The 20,271-nt window shown below is 40.8% G+C and overlaps 1 protein-coding gene across 1 annotated transcript in view; it reads left to right on the top strand.

Moving 5' to 3' along the window:
• Positions 1–20,271, top strand: part of LOC126271980 (ceramide transfer protein) — a 214,035-nt gene that overhangs the window by 177,179 nt on the left and 16,585 nt on the right. The window contains exon 9 of the mRNA XM_049974446.1: positions 18,210–18,342. Coding sequence (XP_049830403.1) covers positions 18,210–18,342 — 133 coding nt within the window. The remainder of the gene's footprint in view (positions 1–18,209; positions 18,343–20,271) is intronic.

Below are 20,271 nucleotides of genomic sequence, written 5' to 3'. Positions count from 1 at the left end.
TACTGTAATACTTTGGGTCCCACAAGTCCGATAACAGTTTTTCCTGGGCCCTTGCTGACCAATACTTCTCTTGAAACTTATTTTGAAAATCTTCCCAAGAGGAAAAGTTTTCAATGTTTACTGTACCCCACTCTGAGACTTCCCCCTAATAGATACCCCACAGCAAACTCAACCTTTTTCGAATCCTCCCAGTTCTTGGGCAAGGCTTGGTTGCACTTTTTTTTTTTTTTTTTTTTTTTTTTTTTTTTTTTTTTTTTTTTTTTTTTTTTCTTCCCTGTCTCGTTTAAACTTAGGGAATTGTCTATATAATCCTGAATTGGCTCCCCATTATAAATCTGTAATTACCTCACTAGTTAATACCATGCTAGGAGAAGTCACCCTGTTATCTACTTTGTCCATAAATTATCTTACCTCTCTTGGTATCATTAAGTGCAGAAGGCAAATTTGTAGACACTTTGTCAGAGGTCACTCTCACGGCCACTTTTCGGTCTGTCATTTCCTCTACCTGTTCCTCCAGGCTACTTATCTTTATCATATCTGAATCTGCTAGTTTCTCTTTAAAGTTTTGTTCCACGTTATCTACCTGAGTATTGACACCTGCAATTTTCGATTGCACTATTGGTAATAACTTGTCCTGCTTCTCAACATTCTCTTTTAAAGTGTGTAAACTATATCCTACAGCCTCAAACGTAACATTACATACACTTTGAAATGATCCTAATTTTTCACCATGTTCAGTTTCTACAGTATTATATTTATCTTCAATATCCAATCAATCAACAGAAGCAAAACGAGGACAATGGAATGTAGTCAAATTAAATCGGGTGTTGCTGAGGGAATTAGATTAGGAAATGAGACACTTACAGTAGTAAAGGAGTTCTGCTATTTAGGAAGTAAAATAACTGATGATGGTCGAAGTAGAGAGGATATAAAATGTAGACTGGCAATGGCAAGGAAAGCGTTTCTGAAGAAGAGATATTTGTTAACATCGAATATAGATTTATGTATCAGGAAGTCGTTTCTGAAAGTATTTGTTTGGAGTGTAGCCATGTATGGAAGTGAAACATGGACGATAACTAGTTTGGACAAGAAGAGAATAGAAGCTTTCGAAATGTGGTGCTACAGAAGAATGCTGAAGATTAGATGGGTAGATCACGTAACTAATGAGGAGGTATTGAATGGGATTGGGGAGAAGAGAAGTTTGTGGCACAACTTGACTAGAAGAAGGGATCGGTTGGTAGGACATGTTTTGAGGCGTCAAGGGATCACAAATTTAGCATTGGAGGGCAGCGTGGAGGGTAAAAATCATAGAGGGGGACCAAGAGATGAATACACTAAGCAGATTCAGAAGGATGTAGGTTGCAGTAGGTACTGGGAGATGAAGAAGCTTGCACAGGATAGAGTAGCATGGAGAGCTGCATCAAACCAGTTTCAGGACTGAAGACGACAACAACAACAACAACAACAACAAATTCTAATTTTTTAGCTAAGTACTGAAATTAGTTAATCTGTGTCTGACTAAAGTCAGTGAACTGGTGGTTTACATGACCGCTTAACGACATAGTTAATTCCTCTTTCAAATCTATTTTAAAATTTTGTACTGTAGTAGTTAAAGCATCAAATTCAGTCTTCAGATTTCCCATACCTTCACATAAATTACTAAAGTCTTTACTTTGTTAATCTACCTTAGCACTTAACAATCCTAAAATTTCATTCTGAACAACCAATTTATTATTTGAGTATTCACTGAATCTAATTTAAAACTTTGAGCATTTAAAGTTGTATTTTGATCATCCAATCGAGAATTTAAAGTTTGATTTAAATGGGCTTATAGTTCGGCATTTAAAGTCACACTTATTTCATTTCTCAAAGAAGTACGATTGTCATCTGCTTTATCATTTAGTTGAGTATTTTTGGGTTTAAATTAAAACTTTGTGCATTTAAAGCTGCATTTAGTTCCTGTCATAAAGCTGCTGACTCCGCACTTCAGTTATCTATTTTATTATTTGAAGTTTTGGTCAAATTCGCTAATTCAGACCAGTCTGGCACCTCCTTACTCGCTTTCATTGCCATGACTGGTTCTGAAGTTTTCCCAATTCTCTGTGTTTTATCCATATTTCTGTTAGTTTTTGATCTAGTGATCATCAAAAAAAATTTGCACTGAGTACAATAACTATACTAGCAATCTATTGTTCAAAAGTTTCTTTAACTTTACACTCAAACAATTATTGTTTTGCCCTCACCCTGTGCAGAGTTCTAGCTGTGTTGGTGAGCAGAAGTGTAATCAACGCTGGTGAACTGCACTGACGCTGGCAGCGTTGAATGTTGGTTTCAGCATCAGCGATCGTATGTAGAATCAACACTGGTGATCAATGACTGATGCCGGCATCGTCGGAGTTAGGCTGGTTTCCACGTCTGTGTGCCCACGGTGTGAGCGAGAGCCACATACTCCCCACACCAGATCTTCTTCAATGAATTATTCTCGTTGTATTTCTTCTTAGTCTAATATGCCGAGGTCTTCTTTCTGTATTTTTAACATTATTACTTTCGTACGTCTTTCGCTGTGTTGTGTTTATGAATTTTTTTGCTATGGCAACACATCATATCTTCTGCTTCGATTTCCTCTCAAAATTCCCGTTTTTTGAAGTCCTTTCCACTGGTCACCCCGTTCTTACACTTTAGACAACTTGGGCTGTGGTGCGAAATTGGATTGCAAGCAAAATTCACACCTCTCTCACATCAGTTGACTTACTTGATCTTCTCTGGATTGCCAGCTCCGTTGATCCTCAAAACCTACTTCTTCGAAGAATAATGCTGGTTACGGGATCTTTTATATAGGAGGGTAGTTTGCAGGTAATAAGCTGAAGGTGTTTGTCTATGAGAACAGAGGTTCTCTCAGTGAGGGCACAGTAACCAGCCACAGTGGAACATCCTCAGTGCTTTAACTTATGGATTGAAGGAAGCGTGTAGAAGGTAGGAGTGCGAGTAGTGGTAGGGGTGGGGAGAGACTGGAGATCATGTTGGATTTCTGGAAAGTTGTCACTGTGGCAGGATTTGTAGGTTGATGAATCTGACAACTGGCGAAGTCTTTCCGTCAGATAATCCATGTGACTCAAAACCAAAGTGGTGGAGTGTTTGTCAGATGGTAGGATTATAAGATAGTATCAGTTTTTAGGTGGTGATTTGCAGTTCTCTCTGTGGATATAGGATTAGTTTGTGTGTTGAGGGATGTGGGAAATGATGAGGAGGCAAGGCTTGAGGTTAAGAAATTTTAGAAAGTTAACAGGGGATAATTTGGGCAGTGGAGGTGGATCACGTTCGGATGGAGTTTTTGAATTGAGTCAGGCGGGGGTTCAGCATTGGTTGGGTGGAGTCTTAGTGGGAAGGTTGGTGGGGAAAAAATGTTTCCACTGTAGGGACCAGGGGAAGGAGTGGAGGTCTTTAATGAGTCCAGCATGATTGAATTTGGGAGTGGGGCAAAAAGTAAGGCCTTTAAAAAGAATTGATACTGCTGTGGGACTAAGGTAGGAAAGGTTCATGACTGTGTTTCAAGTCTGTACGTTGTGACAAAGCAGGCTGGGATATTTTTACTTTCCCTCTTGTTTTGCCATCTGCCTCCTTAAAATTCTTTTTTTCACTTTTCACTTTAAACTACTTACCTTTAACATACATGACTACAATCTGCATTCTCATAAAAGAGAAAGGTTGGCACTCATTCTTAAAGAATATAGCACCAGATCTTATTTTGCGCTTAGTTTTATGTATGTAATTGATTTTCTAATTTATTTTGACTATTCCTAGTTAGTATTTTTCATTATAGGGTGGAATCAGTAATTGTTTCATAACTTAAATTCTTTTGTTGACTTATAGACAAATATAAATTCTGTACTAAGTATACACATTTGGAAGAACAATTAATAGCATTCTTCAAGTATTTATTTGGCTCTATTCAAAAACATGTTAGCAAAGCCAGCTCTTAATTAATTCTAAAGTAATTACCAGTTTTGTCCAAATTATTCTTTGCATAACTATATCTATTATTTCATTTAAACAAATAATTCGACCTAACTCTTGTAATAGAAGAAACCGTTAAAAAGACGGAATTTTTCAATATATTCAGTTAATTCAATGACAGGGTGTAAACAACACAGGAGATCTGGGAAAAATCCGGGAATTTTTCATCCAGGAGAAAACCTGGAAAAATCCGGGAGTTTTTTAGAATAACGGGAATTTATCACTGTTTTAGTCTTCAGTTAAATTTTTGTGATTTTGGCTGTTAAGAACCAGTACTCTAACAAAGAATATTACTGTATCCCACTTCTGCAGAATAATACTGCAGCAACAAAACATGAACGAGAGACAAAACAACGAAAATATAACTTAAGTCGCAAAGGAAATGCGCCATGTACAACATAACAAGCGTCTGCCAACAGTAAAGTGTGTCAAAGGCTTTATGAAGACTATGCAATGCTTCTTAACAACAAATTGCCTCCGATGAGCGGGACATGACAGCTGTTTACAGTAGATTCGTTTTAATACAAGATCTCAATGTTTTACGCGTATAAACATACAGGCTTAAGGGGAAAATATTGCGAATGGTGTCTTAAAAAGCTTTACTTTCAAAGTAAATTTCCTTGTATGCAAGATGAATTATGTGCGAGAATGTATGATGAATTTCTTAAATCACAGAGCATTTGACTCTCATTTAAAAAACAGCTCATTGTGGACGACCCTCTAGAAGAATTTCGAGCCCAGAAGATCAGACATTTACGTCGTTATTAAAAATTTTACTGACACATTTATGTGATGTATCTTTAAAAAGTTCAACGTTATATGTGGAAGCCTAGCTCCTCTTGTACCTTATTAATCTTCCAGACCAATATTATATGTGAAAGCTTTGCTTTTCTTGTAGCAACAATAGGTAACTTTTCTTATTTGTGTGTTTGCGCTACTAAAAGTGATCTTGCTATTGGCTTACTAAATCACGTGTCCTATGCTGTCAGTAGATGGCGAGATCACGTGACAAGCTGTGACTGGCTTACAAAAGCGCGTCGCAATCTCGATTTCAATGCTTCGGAAAGTTCAGGTCGATAGACACACAAACATACACACAAAATTCAAGCTTTCGCAACCGACGGTTGCTTCATCAGGAAAGAGGGAAGGAGAGGGAAAGACGAAAGGATGTGGGTTTTAAGGGAGAGGGTAAGGAGTCATTCCAATCCCGGGAGCGGAAAGACTTACCTTAAGGGGAAAAAAGCACAGGTATACACTCGGACACACACACACATATCCATCCGCACATACACAGACACAAGTAGGGCCCGACTTTTGGTTCCGAGACAGTCAGTCTACGGCTGAATTTCAGACAAGGAACTCGCTTTGGTTAGATCAACAACAGTGCATCCACTTTACTATGACATGAGTGTAATAGGCCTTGTGCTAAAACAAAGACAGTGTCTGTTCAATACTTACCGTAATATGCAGCAAGAACTGTGTGGTTAGTTTTTACTACTTGTAGATGTTCAACAGTAAACTGTTGTAGCAGTATGTTGATGTTTGCCTGCAAACTATTAATGAGGCTTACCGAAAGTTAACAACTTCCACCCCCCCCCCCCCCCCCCATTTTTCAACCAATATAGCAACGCAGTTCATTGATACAGAGGACCATCAGTGAAGAAATAAAGCAGGCAAACGTCACAACATGTTCTGGATTCTGAATGGTGGTGAGAGGGAGTTTCAGAAGTTGTCATAAATGTAGTAGGTCTGCGAGGCAGGGTTTGTCAGCTGTGAGAGGACATGAGGGAGGTTTGGAGTCTGTTGCAGAGGTGGTAGATAGTGGTAGTCCAAGGTGTGAGTAGGAGGTGAACACATTGGGGAGTTTTTTGAGGTGACATTTTGCATATTGCTCTAGTTCCTGGAGGGCTGGAGTTTGTGTGAGAGATGGGATACAGGAATTTGGGTTCACAGAGTAGGAGAAAGTTACATAAGGGAGGAGGCATTACAAGGTGGTTTGGGCCTGATTTTCATGGTTTTGGAGTATTAGGTTGGTGAGGGCTAAGGCCTGGCAGAATCTGAACAGATCTAGGTCATTGTGGAAAGAGGGATTGAAGCTAGAGATGGGTAATTTGTAGGTAAAACTAGTGATCCATGAGCCAGCCAACAACTCAGGAACAGTATGAGAGACTGGTTCTGGATAGGTATAATGAAACTTCCCTATATTTGTGCTGATGGAAGGAGCAAGCAATCATGGTGGAGAGTAAAAATGCATAAAAATATGTAAATAGCATAGAAATACGTGCCTTGCGCATCTCTATTGATGCCACCTCCCTTTACTCTTTAACATCCCTAATGCTCATGAGCTTGCCATTACCTTTCCTGAAGCCTGACGGATTCCAAACCTACAACCTACAACCATGACCAAGTATATCCTCACCCACAATTACTTCACCTTTGAAGGCTAAACCTACAAACAAATCCAGGGTATGGGAGTGGGTGCTGGCGTGACACCATGCTATGCCAAGTTGTTCATGGGGCATCTAGAGGATGGTTCAGATTCATTGATGACATCTTCATGATCTGAATCGATTGTGAGGGCACTGTATCTACATTCTCGAGAGCCTCAACACCTTTTCCCCCATTTTCTTCGCCAGTATCTCCTCAATCCAATAAACCACCTTCCTTGATATTGACCTCCGCCTCAGAAATTGGAGCATCATTACCTCCATCTATATCAAACCTACCAATCACTCGCAGTGTATCCACTTCGATAGCTGCCACTCATTCGATACCAAGAAGTCTCTTCCATTCAATCTCTACACCAGTGGCCATCACATCTGTAGTGATGAGCAGTACCTCTCACTGAGGCCTTCACAGACCAAAATTATCCTCACAACCTTGTACAGAAACATGTGTACCGTGCCTTACCTCTCCAACCACCCACTACCTCTCAAAGTCCCACTGTCCAGCCACAAAGGAACATTCGCCTCGTGACTCAGTACCATCCAGAAATGGATCAACCGAATCACATTCTCTATTAGGGCTTTGAGTACATCTCATTGTGCCGTGAAATTTGGAATGTCCTACCCACTATCCTTCCCATTGTGATATTCCACTGCCCAGCGAACCTACACAATATACTCATCCATCTCTAATCCAGCCTTCCACCCAGCCCCTAGCCTCATGGCTTATATCCCTGTAATAGGCCTAGATACAAGACCTGTCCCATACATCCTCCCACCACCTCCTACTTCATTGTGGTCACAGGCATCTCTTACCCCATCAGAAGCAGGACTACCTGTGAAAGCAGCTATGCAAGACCCATGCTAAGCTGCAATTACAGCACTGCATTCAACATTGACATGACAAACAACAAGCTGGCTTTCTGCACGAGTTGCCAACGACATCATCATCATCATCATCATCATCATTTAAGACTGATTATGCCTTTCAGCGTTCAGTCTGGAGCCTAGCCCCCTTATAAAATTCCTCCATGATCCCCTATTCAGTGCTAACATTGGTGCCTCTTCTGATGTTAAACCTATTACTTCAAAATCATTCTTAACCGAATCCAGGTACCTTCTCCTTGGTCTGCCCCAACTACTCCTACCCTCTACTGCTGAACCCATGAGTCTCTTGGGTAACCTTGCTTCTCCCATGCGTGTAACATGACCCCACCACCTAAGCCTGTTCGCCCTCACTGCTACATCTATAGAGTTCATTCCCAGTTTTTCGTTGATTTCCTCATTGTGGACACCCTCCTGCCATTGTTCCCATCTACTAGTACCTGCAATCATCCTAGCTACTTTCATATCCGTAACCTCAACGTTGTTGATAAGGCAACCTGAATCCACCCAGCTTTCGCTCCCATACAACAAAGTTGGTCGAAAGATTGAACGATGCACAGATAACTTAGTCTTGGTACTGACTTCCTTCTTGCAGAAGAGAGTAGATTGTAGCTGAGCGCTTACTGCATCAGCTTAGCTACACCTCGCTTCCAGGTCTTTCACTATGTTGCCATCCTGTGAGAATATGCATCCTAAGTACTTGAAACTGTCCACCTGTTCTACCTTTATTCCTCCTATTTGGCATTCAATCCGTTTATATTTCTTTCCCACTGACATTACTTTCGTTTTGGAGATGCTAATCTTCATACCATAGTCCTTACATTTCTGATCTAGCTCTGAAATATTACTTTGCAAACTTTCAATCGAATCTGCCATCACAACTAAGTCATCTGCATATGCAAGACTGCTTATTTTGTGTTCACATATCTTGATCTCACCCAGCCAGTCTATTGTTTTCAACATATGATCCATAAATAATATGAACAACAGTGGAGACAGGTTGCACCCTTGTCTTACCCCTGAAACTACTCTGAACCATGAACTCAATTTACCGTCAACTCTAACTGCTGCCTGACTATCCATGTAAAGACATTTAATTGCTTGCAAAAGTTTGCCTCCTATTCCATAATCTCGTAGAAGAGACAATAACTTCCTCCTAGGAAACCGGTCATATGCTTTTTTTAGATCTATAAAGCATATAGATACAGTTCCCTGTTCCACTCGTAACACTTCTCCATTATTTGCCGTAAGCTAAAGATCTGGCCCTGACAACCTCTAAGAGGCCTAAACCCACACTGATTTTCATCCAATTGGTCCTCAACTAATACTCGCACTTCCCTTTCAACAATACCTGAGAAGATTTTACCCACAACGCTTATTAAAGAGATACCTCTGTAGTTGTTACAATCTTTTCTGTTTCCATGTTTAAAGATTGGTGTGATTACTGCTTTTGTCCAGTCTGATGGAACCTGTCCCGACTCCCAGGCCATTTCAATTATCCTGTGTAGCCATTTGAGACCTGACGTTCCACTGTATTTGATGAGTTCCGACTTAAATTCATCCACCCCAGCTGCTTTATTGCACTGCAATCTATTGACCATTTTCTCCACTTCCTCAAATGTGATCCCATTTACATCATCATTCCTATCCCATTCTACATCGAAATCTGAAACATTGCTGATCGTATTTTCACCTACATTGAGCAACTCTTCAAAATATTCCCTCCATCTGCCCAAGGCATCCACAGGATTCACCAGCAGTTTTCCTGACCTGTCCAAAATACTTGTCATTTCCTTCTTACCTCCCTTTCGAAGACTGCTAATTACACTCCAGAATGGTTTTCCAGCAGCTTGACCCATAGTCTCCAACCTGTTTCCAAAGTCTTCCCAAGATTTTTTCTTGGATGCTGCAATTATCTGTTTGGCTTTGTTTCTTTCTTCAACATACCTTTCTCTGTCTACCTGAGTTCTAGTATGTAGCCATTTTTGATACGCCTTCTTTTTCCTTTTACAGGCTGCCTTGACTGTGTCATTCTGCCAAGCTGTTTGCTTCATCCTACTTTTACACACTACTATTCCAAGACATTCTTTTAGCCACTTCTAGTACTGTGTCCCTGTACCTTGTCCATTCCTTTTTCAATGACTGTAATTGACTACATTCAACTAACTGGTACCTTTCTGAGATTGCTGTTATGTACTTGTGCCTGATTTCCTTATCCTGAAGTTTCTCCACTCTTATCCTCCTAAATATGGACCTGACCTCCTGCACTTTCGGCAACGACAAACTGTGACAAAAAACAGCTAGACCACCGAGTTGCTGAGCTTGCTATTCAATACATCCTTGTTCATTTCACTGGTGCTTCACAGCCTGCACCTTATGGATCCATCCCACCGATACCAGCTTTTTTGTGTTGTTAAGCAGGTGGAATCTCCCCTCAGTGTATCCTAAATTCCCGTAACCTGCCTGCCCGCAACTTTCGTTAGTCACTGTCCTTCACACACCTACCCCTTTTCCCTGTTGCCACTTGAGCACTACGCAGTCTTCTATCCCACCAGTGCACCCACAGTCTTTTTACTTATCTCCTTTACTGCCCCCTCCTCCCTCCTCCATCCATCTAATGTCCCATCTGCACCTAGCTGTGCTACTCTCTCCCCACCACATCCCTGCATGCTGCCACAAGTAACCCCTTGCCATACCTGACACCATTTCTGTCTGACGCCGCTAGGCACGTGCCGATCGTGTATATTTTTGTATGTGCGTGCTCAGCAGCTCAGTCGGCCTCCATCCGTGACAGTGGGAATATCTCTGCACATCTGGTTTCTTCAATATTCAAATTCGAAATGTGTGCAGCAATTGAAAATCCCACCAGTTGTGAGGCGTGGTCTGCGATAGAGTTTTTGTTGGCAAAAATCCTAAAACCTCTAGAAATTTCATCAGGTTACCTTCCATTGGGAAAGTGGGTGCACTCAGCGACTGTTATGTGATTTATAAATTATAGAGCACAGCAATCAGTCATCCTCTCTCTCTCTCTCTCTCTCTCTCTCTCTCTCTCTCTCTCTCTCTCTCTCTCTAGAGATTTTGACTAGTGCCTAGCCATTATCGATGATAATGGATTTGCGAAATAAAACCTACAAAAAAAAAAAAAAAGAGAGAGAGAGATGACTATAGAAATTTATTGTGAACTGTGCAAAGTGTATGAAAACAACGTAATGAGCGAGTGTTCCGTCCGGAAGTGGTGCATTCGGTTAAAAAATGGCTGAACCAATGCAATGTTCATCGTGGAGAGAAAAGAGTGGACACCTGAGCTTTGTGACTGACGATATTGTCGCTAAAGTTGATGAAATGATTCGTGAAAACTGTTGCTTCACAATAATGGAGCTTTCGCTTTGTTTTCCACTAGTTTCACTGACTTTGCTGTTTGAAATTGTCACTCAAAAGCTAGGCTACCACAAAGTTTGTGCACAATGGGTGCCCAAATTGCTTACAGAACACCATAGAGAACACCGAATGTGAGCAACATTGACTTTTCTGGAGACCTACCACAAACATGGTGATTCATTACTGGGTCATATGGTAACCAGTTATGAGACTTGGATGAAACATGTCAATTGTGAGACAAAATTACAGTCCATGGAGGGGGGGGGGGGGGGGGGGGCACACAAGGTCCCCCCAAAAACCAAGAAAATGTTTGAAAACCTTGTCAGCAAGGAAGTTGATGGCGACATTGTTTTGGGACAGGTAAAGTGATTTTCTCGAATGTGGAGTAATCATAAATTCTGCCTGGTACTGTCAAACTTTGCGCAGCCTTAGAAGAGCAGTTCAAAATAAACGCCGAGGAAAGCTTGACATCCTGAATTTTGTTTTTGCACAACAATGCTCAACCTCACACAGCAAACTGCTCTAAAGAACTCATTAATTAATTCAAATGGGAAATTTTTTCTCATCCACCCTGCAGCTCTGATCTTGCACCAAGCAACTTCCACTTGTTTCCCAAGATGAAGAACTGGCTTGCAACGCAGCACTTTGATGACGACGCAGAACTCCAGGTGGGCATGACTCACTGGCTGAAGTCTCAGGTGGCAGAATTTTTCAACAAAGGTCTTTCGAAGCTTGTCCACTGCTATGATAAGTGCCTCAATGTGTTTGGTGACTATATGGAGAAGTAGTATGTCGGTCGCTCTTTCAGATGTTTATAATAAAATGTATTTCTTATACATCTACATCTACATGACTACTCTGCAATTCACATTTAAGTGCTTGGCAGAGGGTTCATCAAACCACAATCATACTATCTCTCTACTATTCCACTCCCGAACAGCGAGCGGGAAAAACGAACACCTAAACCTTTCTGTTCGAGATCTGATTTCTCTTATTTTATTCTGATGATCATTCCTACCTATGTAGGTTGGGCTCAACAAAATATTTTCGCATTCGGAAGAGAAAGTTGGTGACTGAAATTTCGTAAAAAGGTCTCGCCGCGACGAAAAAGTCTATGCTGTAATGACTTCCATCCCAACTCGTGTATCATATCTGCCACACTCTCTCCCCTATAACGAGATAATACAAAACAAGCTGCCCTTTTTTTGCACCCTTTCAATGTCCTCCGTCAATCCCACCTGGTAAGGATCCCACACCGCGCAGCACTATTCTAACAGAGGACGAACGAGTGTGTGTAAGCTGTCTCTTTAGTGGACTTGTTGCATCTTCTAAGTGTCCTGCCAATGAAACGCAACCTTTGGCTCGCCTTCCCGACAATATTATCTATGTGGTCCTTCCAATTGAAGTTGTTCGTAATTTTAACACCCAGGTACTTAGTTGAATTGACAGCCTTGAGAATTGTCCTATTTATCGAGTAATCGAATTCCAACGGATTTCTTTTGGAACTCATGTGGATCATCTCACACTTTTCGTTATTTGGCGTCAACTGCCACCTGACACACCATACAGCAATCTTTCCTAAATCGCTTTGCAACTGATACTGGTCTTCGGATGACCTTACTAGACGGTAAATTACAGCATCATCTGCGAACAACCTAAGAGAACTGCTCAGATTGTCTCCCAGGTCATTTATATAGATCAGGAACAGCAGAGGTCCCAGGACGCTTCCCTGGGGAACACCTGATATCCCTTCAGTTTTACTCGATGATTTGCCGTCTATTACTACGAACTGCGACCTTCCTGACAGGAAATCATGAATCCAGTCGCACAACTGAGACGATACCCCACAGCTCCGCAGCTTGATTAGAAGTCCCTTGTGAGGAACGGTGTCAAAAGCTTTCCGGAAATCTAGAAATACGGAATCAACTTGAGATCCCCTGTCGATAGCGGCCATTACTTCGTGCGAATAAAGAGCTAGCTGCGTTGCACAAGAGCGATGTTTTCTGAAGCCATGCTGATTACGTGTCAATAGATCGTTCCCTTCGAGGTGATTCATAATGTTTGAATACAGTATATGCTCCAAAACCCTACTGCAAACCGACGTCAATGATATAGGTCTTTAGTTAAATGGATTACTCCTACTACCCTTCTTGAACACTGGTGCGACCTGCGCAATTTTCCAATCTGTAGGTACAGATCTATTGGTGAGCGAGCGGTTGTATATGATTGCTAAGTAGGGAGCTATAGTATCAGCGTAATCTGAAAGGAACCTAATCGGTATACAATCTGGGCCTGAAGACTTGCCCATATCAAGCGATTTGAGTTACTTCGCAACCCCTAAGGTATCTACTTCTAAGAAACTCATGCTAGCAGATGTTCGTGTTTCAAATTCTGGAATATTCCATTCGTCTTCCCTGGTGAAGGAATTTCGGAAAACTGCGTTCAATAACTCCGCTTTAGCGGCACAGTCGTCGGTAACAGTACCATCGGCACTGCGCAGCGAAGGTATTGACTGCATCTTGCCGCTTGTGTACTTTACATACGACCAGAATTTCTTCGGATTTTCTACCAAACTTCGAGACAATGTTTCGTTGTGGAACGTATTAAAGGCATCTCGCATCGAAAATCAATCATATTATATTGCCATTATCTTCCTTATAATATTTTAATAAAATTCTTAGGTGCTTCATGTATGTCACTGCAACTATTGGAATATGAAACAATCACTGAGGTAAATGTGTCCAGTTGCTATTAACAAGAGAGTAAATTCTAGCCTTTGTTCATGTTATATTAGTCATCGGTGAAATGAGTGTTCTGCTTTTCAATTCTCCACTATTGTATGAGAATCCAGCAAAAAGTATCAGCCGACATATATACAAAGTTTTGGACCAATGTGAAGAAAATCTGGAACTGAAATTTAGTTTCATGTACATTATGTATGTGTACATGCAAATTGAGACAGCTAAATTCTTCCTTTCCTATGCCATTTTACTTACGTCCTCAAAAAAGCCACTCACCACAAATGTGGCTCTAACTGTGTAGTGTTGTATCTTGTGTGCTAATTATTAGCACCATACAATTAATAACATAGCATTCATAAGCTATGCTCGGCACCTCACGGTCTTTTTTTATATATCGTAAATGTTTGTTGAAGATAAAAGCGAACAGTAGTGAATGGTGGCAAACTGTTCGCAGATTTGCATTCACGTATGATTACTTCCATTTGCTCCTGTGTAACGTGATACAGGGGACAAGTAGTGGAGAGGCTGATCTTGAACATCAGCTACCGTATGCATTGGAGGAAACTAACATACTTCAGCGCTGCCACATGTCTGTGTGCTCCCCTTGCTCATTGACACTACACCGTCGGACATAGAAGTCTGCAGACCAGGATGGAAAAGTGATTTTAGCATTCCTTGAAACTATGTGATCTCCAAACAAATGTTATACTACTGCTATAGACTGGCACTGAACTAGGTCCTTTTGAAACAGGTGTGCTGAATCCCAAAATTTAGTTATGTATGGAGCCTCGGAGCCAGAAATGGCTGTACCATGCTGACATGCTGTTCAGTAATCACAGTGACAGCAGTGCCTCATTCATCCTAAAAACAAGGACCTTTTACCTTACAAAATGACACTGCAACCCATAATGGTTGCTTTCGTATAGTGGAATGTAAGTTGGTGAAGATGCGCAGGGTTTCCTTGAGCCTAGTGATGTAAGTCCAGCTTTTCCATGTAACCACTGAAGTGAATTGAAAAAAGCTACATCATTGGACAGCCAGACATATTGAATCACGCAGACTTGATGGAACAATTGTTTGTACCATATAAAGTTCTTACAAATAAAATTAAAGCTAATGGATTATTCTTTGAGCATGCTAGTGTCAGAACTGCACAGACTATGCAAGTTTTCACACTGAATGAAGATGACTCTTTTCGATGGCAGGAGTACATGCGGACCGTTTGGTGCCAATAGCTGTTTCTTCTAAGCTATTCTTGACTCTTCAAACTTCCAAATTCACATTGCAATTGTGCATTATGGCAGAACATGACACACACACACACACACACACACACACACACACACACACACACACTCCTCACCCTCCATGTAATGTGCTAAAGTTGTCTTAGAGCATTGCCACACTACTCATGTCTGTTACAAATGTATTGTCTACTTTACTGCACAAAAGAGGAGCTGGGGAAATGGGAAGACTATTGACTTATCACCACATCTCTGTAGTGTATTGCCATTTCTATTTATCAGACAGTGTTGTCTTCAAGCAGTTTCTCCTTCTTCATGCCTCAAGTGTGATCAGTCACTTTATGTGTCATTACTTCTGGAATGTCACTATTTTTCATCATTAGTGAATGTTTTTCTAATTCATCTGTTGAGCTATAGAAATATTTTTAATAAATCTTTGGATGCTTGTCCAGTCTTTCCCTCTATTTGTTGGTGTGTTTTTAGCCTCTTAGTTTATGATGTCCAGTTTCTACCAATAATGAGTTTCTGTTTCATTTTCTTGAATTTTCGCATTTTGAGAGAACTGATGATGATCTGTTTAATTGTTAAAAACCATTTAACGGCCAAGATCGCAGAATTTTATTTTTATTTAAGGCAACCTTTTTCCACAGACTATGCTGTCTTCTTCAGGTCTTAAAATCTTTTTGTTGTAAATCATGTTCATTTTATGCTGATCTCTCACACAAGATATCACGTTGATAAAAATAGCATCTTTCATAATGTGCTATTTTTATCCTCTTGACATCTTGCGTCTGAGCAAGGTTGCCATAAGTTCTGGAAATCAAGGAATTTTAAACACTCCAGGGAAATCAGAGGAATGTCAGAGAAATTAGAAAAAAAAATCTCATTTTTGTCTCATTAGATGAAATGGTATGTTTGTTGATACACCATGCATCCTTGCTGGCTGGCTCCAGCTGAGTACGTTTGCCTCCTCCCTACTCCCTCGTTACTACTTCTTCCCCCCTTTCTACCTCTCTCCTCCACTTACAGTAAGTGCAGCCACCACTTCTTGCTGCGTGCCTAGCAGCTGCTGACGAGAGGCAGGGAAGCATGAGGAGTGGTTTGTTTGGATCTGATTCTCAGAGACTATAGACACAGCGGAAGGAGACGGTGATCATGTGTGCATCAGTGCCTGAGTGATTGTATGAGTGTGTATGTGCTCTCTCTATCTGACAAAAGTTGTGGATGAAAATTTAATTGTGAGAGCGTGATTGCCTTTTCTATGCGCCTGTCTGCAGCTCAGTAATCATCTTTACTGTGACTTGTTACCTATTCTCACTATTATTGATTCTCACAGCATTTGAACAAGTTATCTGTTGTATGGATTGATCACTGTGGTCTCATTTGATCAACATTCTGTCTGTGGCTTGTGAATAACCGGCCACATCAGTGGTTTTCTGTGACTGGCCAAAACTGCAGGCCATTCTGCAGGTATCTGCAAGGGATCAGGCCTGCCAATCTGAAGCCATTCAGTCCCACTAATGTGCAGGCCCTGCCAGTCAGATCTAGTCGCACCGATCTGAGGCCAAGGATGTGTGTGTGTGTGTGTGTGTGTGTGTGTGTGTGTGTGTGTGTGTCATATAGAAAGTCTGGATGACAAGAAGAAAATTCTCAGTCGCTGGTGGTTTGTATTCTGTGTACTAATATATTTGTCGAAAGAAAAATTATACAATACCTGTAAAATAATAGATATAACACAGCGGGTAATAATTGACAATAACAAACATAGTAGAACCAACATTTCATTGGCAGTCAGCTACAGTGTTGGTTTACACAATTCTTCCACATCACGTACACTTCTTCCAAGAGGCCTACTTTTTTCTGAGGTTACTTCTCAAATCAGTGAAGATATTTTAAATCTGTCTTGCGACTCCAAAGAAATGCATATCTTGTCACCAAATGTGTTTTGTTTTATTGAATTAAAATAACATCAGTGGTTATAATGAAACAAGTACACCATTTAGCTTGCTTTCTCCATCTAAAAATAGTTCATTATAAAAGATGTTGATGTTAGTACTTAAGATTTTTGCTCGCGTCACGAAACACCATCTGCTTGCAAGTCCTTTTTTTAGATATTTCCTCATTTGCACCATTGTTTCTTGTGCCATAGCAGCAAAGACAGATTTTCAACTTACGTCTTAAATTGCCCCTGAGATCTCAAAATTTGTCAGGGAAAAATGCTAAAACGTATCTGGAAATTAGGGAAATATCAGGGAATTTCACTTGGGGAAACTTGTGGCAACCCTCATGAGGTCAGCATAAAATGAATATGTTTTACATTAAAAATATTTTAAGACCTGAAGATAAAAAAGGTCATTTTGGATGGTTTTTAAGGTTTTATTTTTTCATATCCTTATATCTTTCTCTCTCTCTGTCTAATGGCAGTGTATTCCAACACATAACTTTTATGATTAGCTCAAACTTTCGTGAATAATGTTCTTTTTTGTCCATGTCTGCATCACCTTAGCGTGCTGACATGCTAAGTTTGTTGCCTGATTTTATCTGGCATACCTTCCTGTTGATAAATAAATTACCAGTGTCTAGTTTTCTAATTTCATGCTCAACAAATTAATTTCTTTCTAGCTTTGTGTCTATTTGTGCTCTGCATGCAGAGAACCTACTGTCACTTGCAACTCAAAAATGGTTAGGACCGTCACATTCATTGCATGAGATTCTCATAATTTTTATTAGTGCCAACTTTTAAATTTTTTCACAGCCCTAATTATGATTCTTGGAAATTTTTTTCAGCTGTGCTACACTGGGTATTGTTTAATTTTTTTCATGATAGTTAACACAGTGCTATATTGTCTCCACTACAAAATTACAAAGAAGGTGTAACTTTAATTGCAACTGCACTTCCATCACAACTGGCTGGCCAATTTAGCATGGCACACTTGACCAAAGGTTACAAGGGTGAAATGCATTGTGGTGAACAGATCACAATCTTACACTTGCCTTTCATCACCAACACTTCTTTTCTGTGAAATCAAGAAATGCATCTGGTGATCATATAGCAGTTAATTGCAGACAGCTTTTATTAATGTACTCATCTACATAAATTAATGTTTGCACAGAATTTTTGTGTTTTTCAATTGACAGTGTCATAATGATATTCATGAGGAAATAATGATTGCAATACAAGAAATTAGTGACATTCTGGTCAGTGACCTGCAAAATTGTTGACCTCTTCTGTAAATGGCTATGGCTGTGTACCTTTTGTAGCATCTAGGACTTGAGCAATGTACTCGTATTCTTTGATGGAAGTTTTTCATTGTAATATGCTTTTTGTAAATAAACAATTCTCGTGAGTTTATATATTTATAAACTTTTCAATATGCTAGCACTATCTTTGTAAAGCCATCAAAGATTCATTTTTGTCAGGGAATATTCAAGTCATGGGGTAATTCATTGTTCACAGTTCTCATGTATGTGTTGTACCCTAACTAGTTTGTTTTCATTTACAGGCAAATACCAGTAAATGTGTACGGATTTATCTGACTGTGTGCCTAGTTTGCCAAACTTTGGTGGATCCACCAAAGGATGATGCCAAGATAACAAGAGATAACATTACATGTAAAGTAACGTACTGTTCAGTAGGTAAGAATCATCACTGAGTGGCTTTCTACTTTGAATTAAATTTGAAAGTATGTAAAAATTGTGGTAAGTTAATTATATTGAATAAGAAAATATTTATAAAAGAGAGATTTAATAGTAATGGTAATGGTGGGCAGAGAAACTTCCTTCTTCAGCTCTTCTGTCTGCATACTGTCAGTGGTTGCTTCTGTAATCTTTATAGCACAGTGGTCTCATCTAAAATAAAAGTGAAAGGACCTCATAATTGTCTCATACCAACAGTAATCTGGAACTAATAGGGAACAGCAGCATTGCAACACTTGGTCGGACATGTTTCTCAGAGATCATACAGGAGAAGAGTTTCGTGAAAATAACAAGAATGATTCACCCAAGGGGGCTCGCAACTCGTTGGCGGGTTCGTGCTTGGCTACCACAGGGCCCCAGCCTCTGCAGCACTTTTTCCCTTCCGTGCTGCATGTCTATCCTCTAACTATTCTTGTTCCCCTCCATTGGGAAACATGTCTGGGGTATTATTGGGAATGTTCTGCATTCTGTTGCTGACATTCGAACAGTCTCTACTTTATTTTTGGCTCCCTTTTCCTTTTTTTTGTTTCCCTTCTCCTCTCGTTCCTCCGCTTTGGTGTTCGAGGACCCTCTTTTTTTCTTCTTCCTTGCTGTATGCTCCTGAAGGCCGCGTAACAGGTGACTGTGGAACGCTTAATTCCCAGCACCGGGTCGATAGGTAGGGTTCGTACGTATTCCCTGGTACAGGCCAGGCCCAGAGAGGGGTGTCTGCCTGAGTTGTAACCATCCCAAATTGTCGGTTGGTCCCTCTGTCTGGTGTTCAAAGGGTGTGACCTGAGGTGTGAACAATCACCTAAGGTGGGTGTGGCCCCTTGTAAAGGGGTCCCCCAGTTGGAAGAAGTTCACCAACGGATGTGCTGGCAATCATGGGGGATTTCCTTGCTATGAGTCGATCATCTTTCCACTCAACATCTGCAAAACGTAAACGTAATGAGGCTAATGATTCAGAGACCCTTCCCACTGCACCACAGTTCCTTGTGGTCTCTCACACTGAAGACGGTCAGTCCTTCACCACAATCAATCCGTTTTTTATCCAGAAAGGTGTTGATGCAATTGCTGGCCCTGTGAAATCCTGCTCTTGTATACAGAATGACACTTTGCTTTTGGAGACAGCTTCTGACTCTCAAACACAACTGCTTGCTGACTCGCTTCTCCACAGTTACCGTGTTCACGTCTATTCGCATAGAACTTTGAATTCTTTCGGTGGTGTAATTTGCACCAAGCTGCTTGATGGTCTAACTGAGGCTGAAATACAGTCTTACCTCTCTGATCAGGGTGTCATTGCTGTCCATCGTGTAATGAAGAAAGTCGATTCCTCCTTGGTGCCCACTCGCACTCTTTTCCTCATCGTTGACGGGGTGGTCCTGCCATCCAAGATCAAAGCAAGCTATAAAATTATCACAGTCTGGCCGTACATTCCATATCTGATGCCCTGATGCCAGTGTCATTGATTCAACCACACTCGAACATCTTGTTGACACTCAGCCAAATGCGTAACCTGTGGCAGGGATCCACATGAGGGCAATTGTCTGCTTCCTTCTCCCCCCTGTATCAACTGCAATGGCGGCCATATTGCCTCCTATCAGGATTGTCCCATGTATCTAGATGAGTGGGCCATTCAAGAGATTCGGGTAAAGGAAACAGTGCCTTACCCAGTAGCTCACAAGTTACTGGCTAGTCACAAACCTTTTGTTCTTGTGTCTGGCACCTATAGTTCTGTTCTTGTTACCACTCGCTCCGTGAAGGACATGACCATGCAGACATGTGACCTCAAGTTCGGCTCTGAGGTTGTGAAACCGTCCAGTGTCCAGGTAGCATCACCGTTCCGCTGTGCAACAAACAGTCAAACTCTTGCCTAAAGGGGTGAAG

The sequence above is a fragment of the Schistocerca gregaria genome, chromosome 5, assembly GCF_023897955.1.
Source record: "Schistocerca gregaria isolate iqSchGreg1 chromosome 5, iqSchGreg1.2, whole genome shotgun sequence".
NCBI lineage: Eukaryota > Metazoa > Arthropoda > Insecta > Orthoptera > Acrididae > Schistocerca > Schistocerca gregaria.
This window is presented reverse-complemented; position numbering and strand designations above follow the sequence as displayed.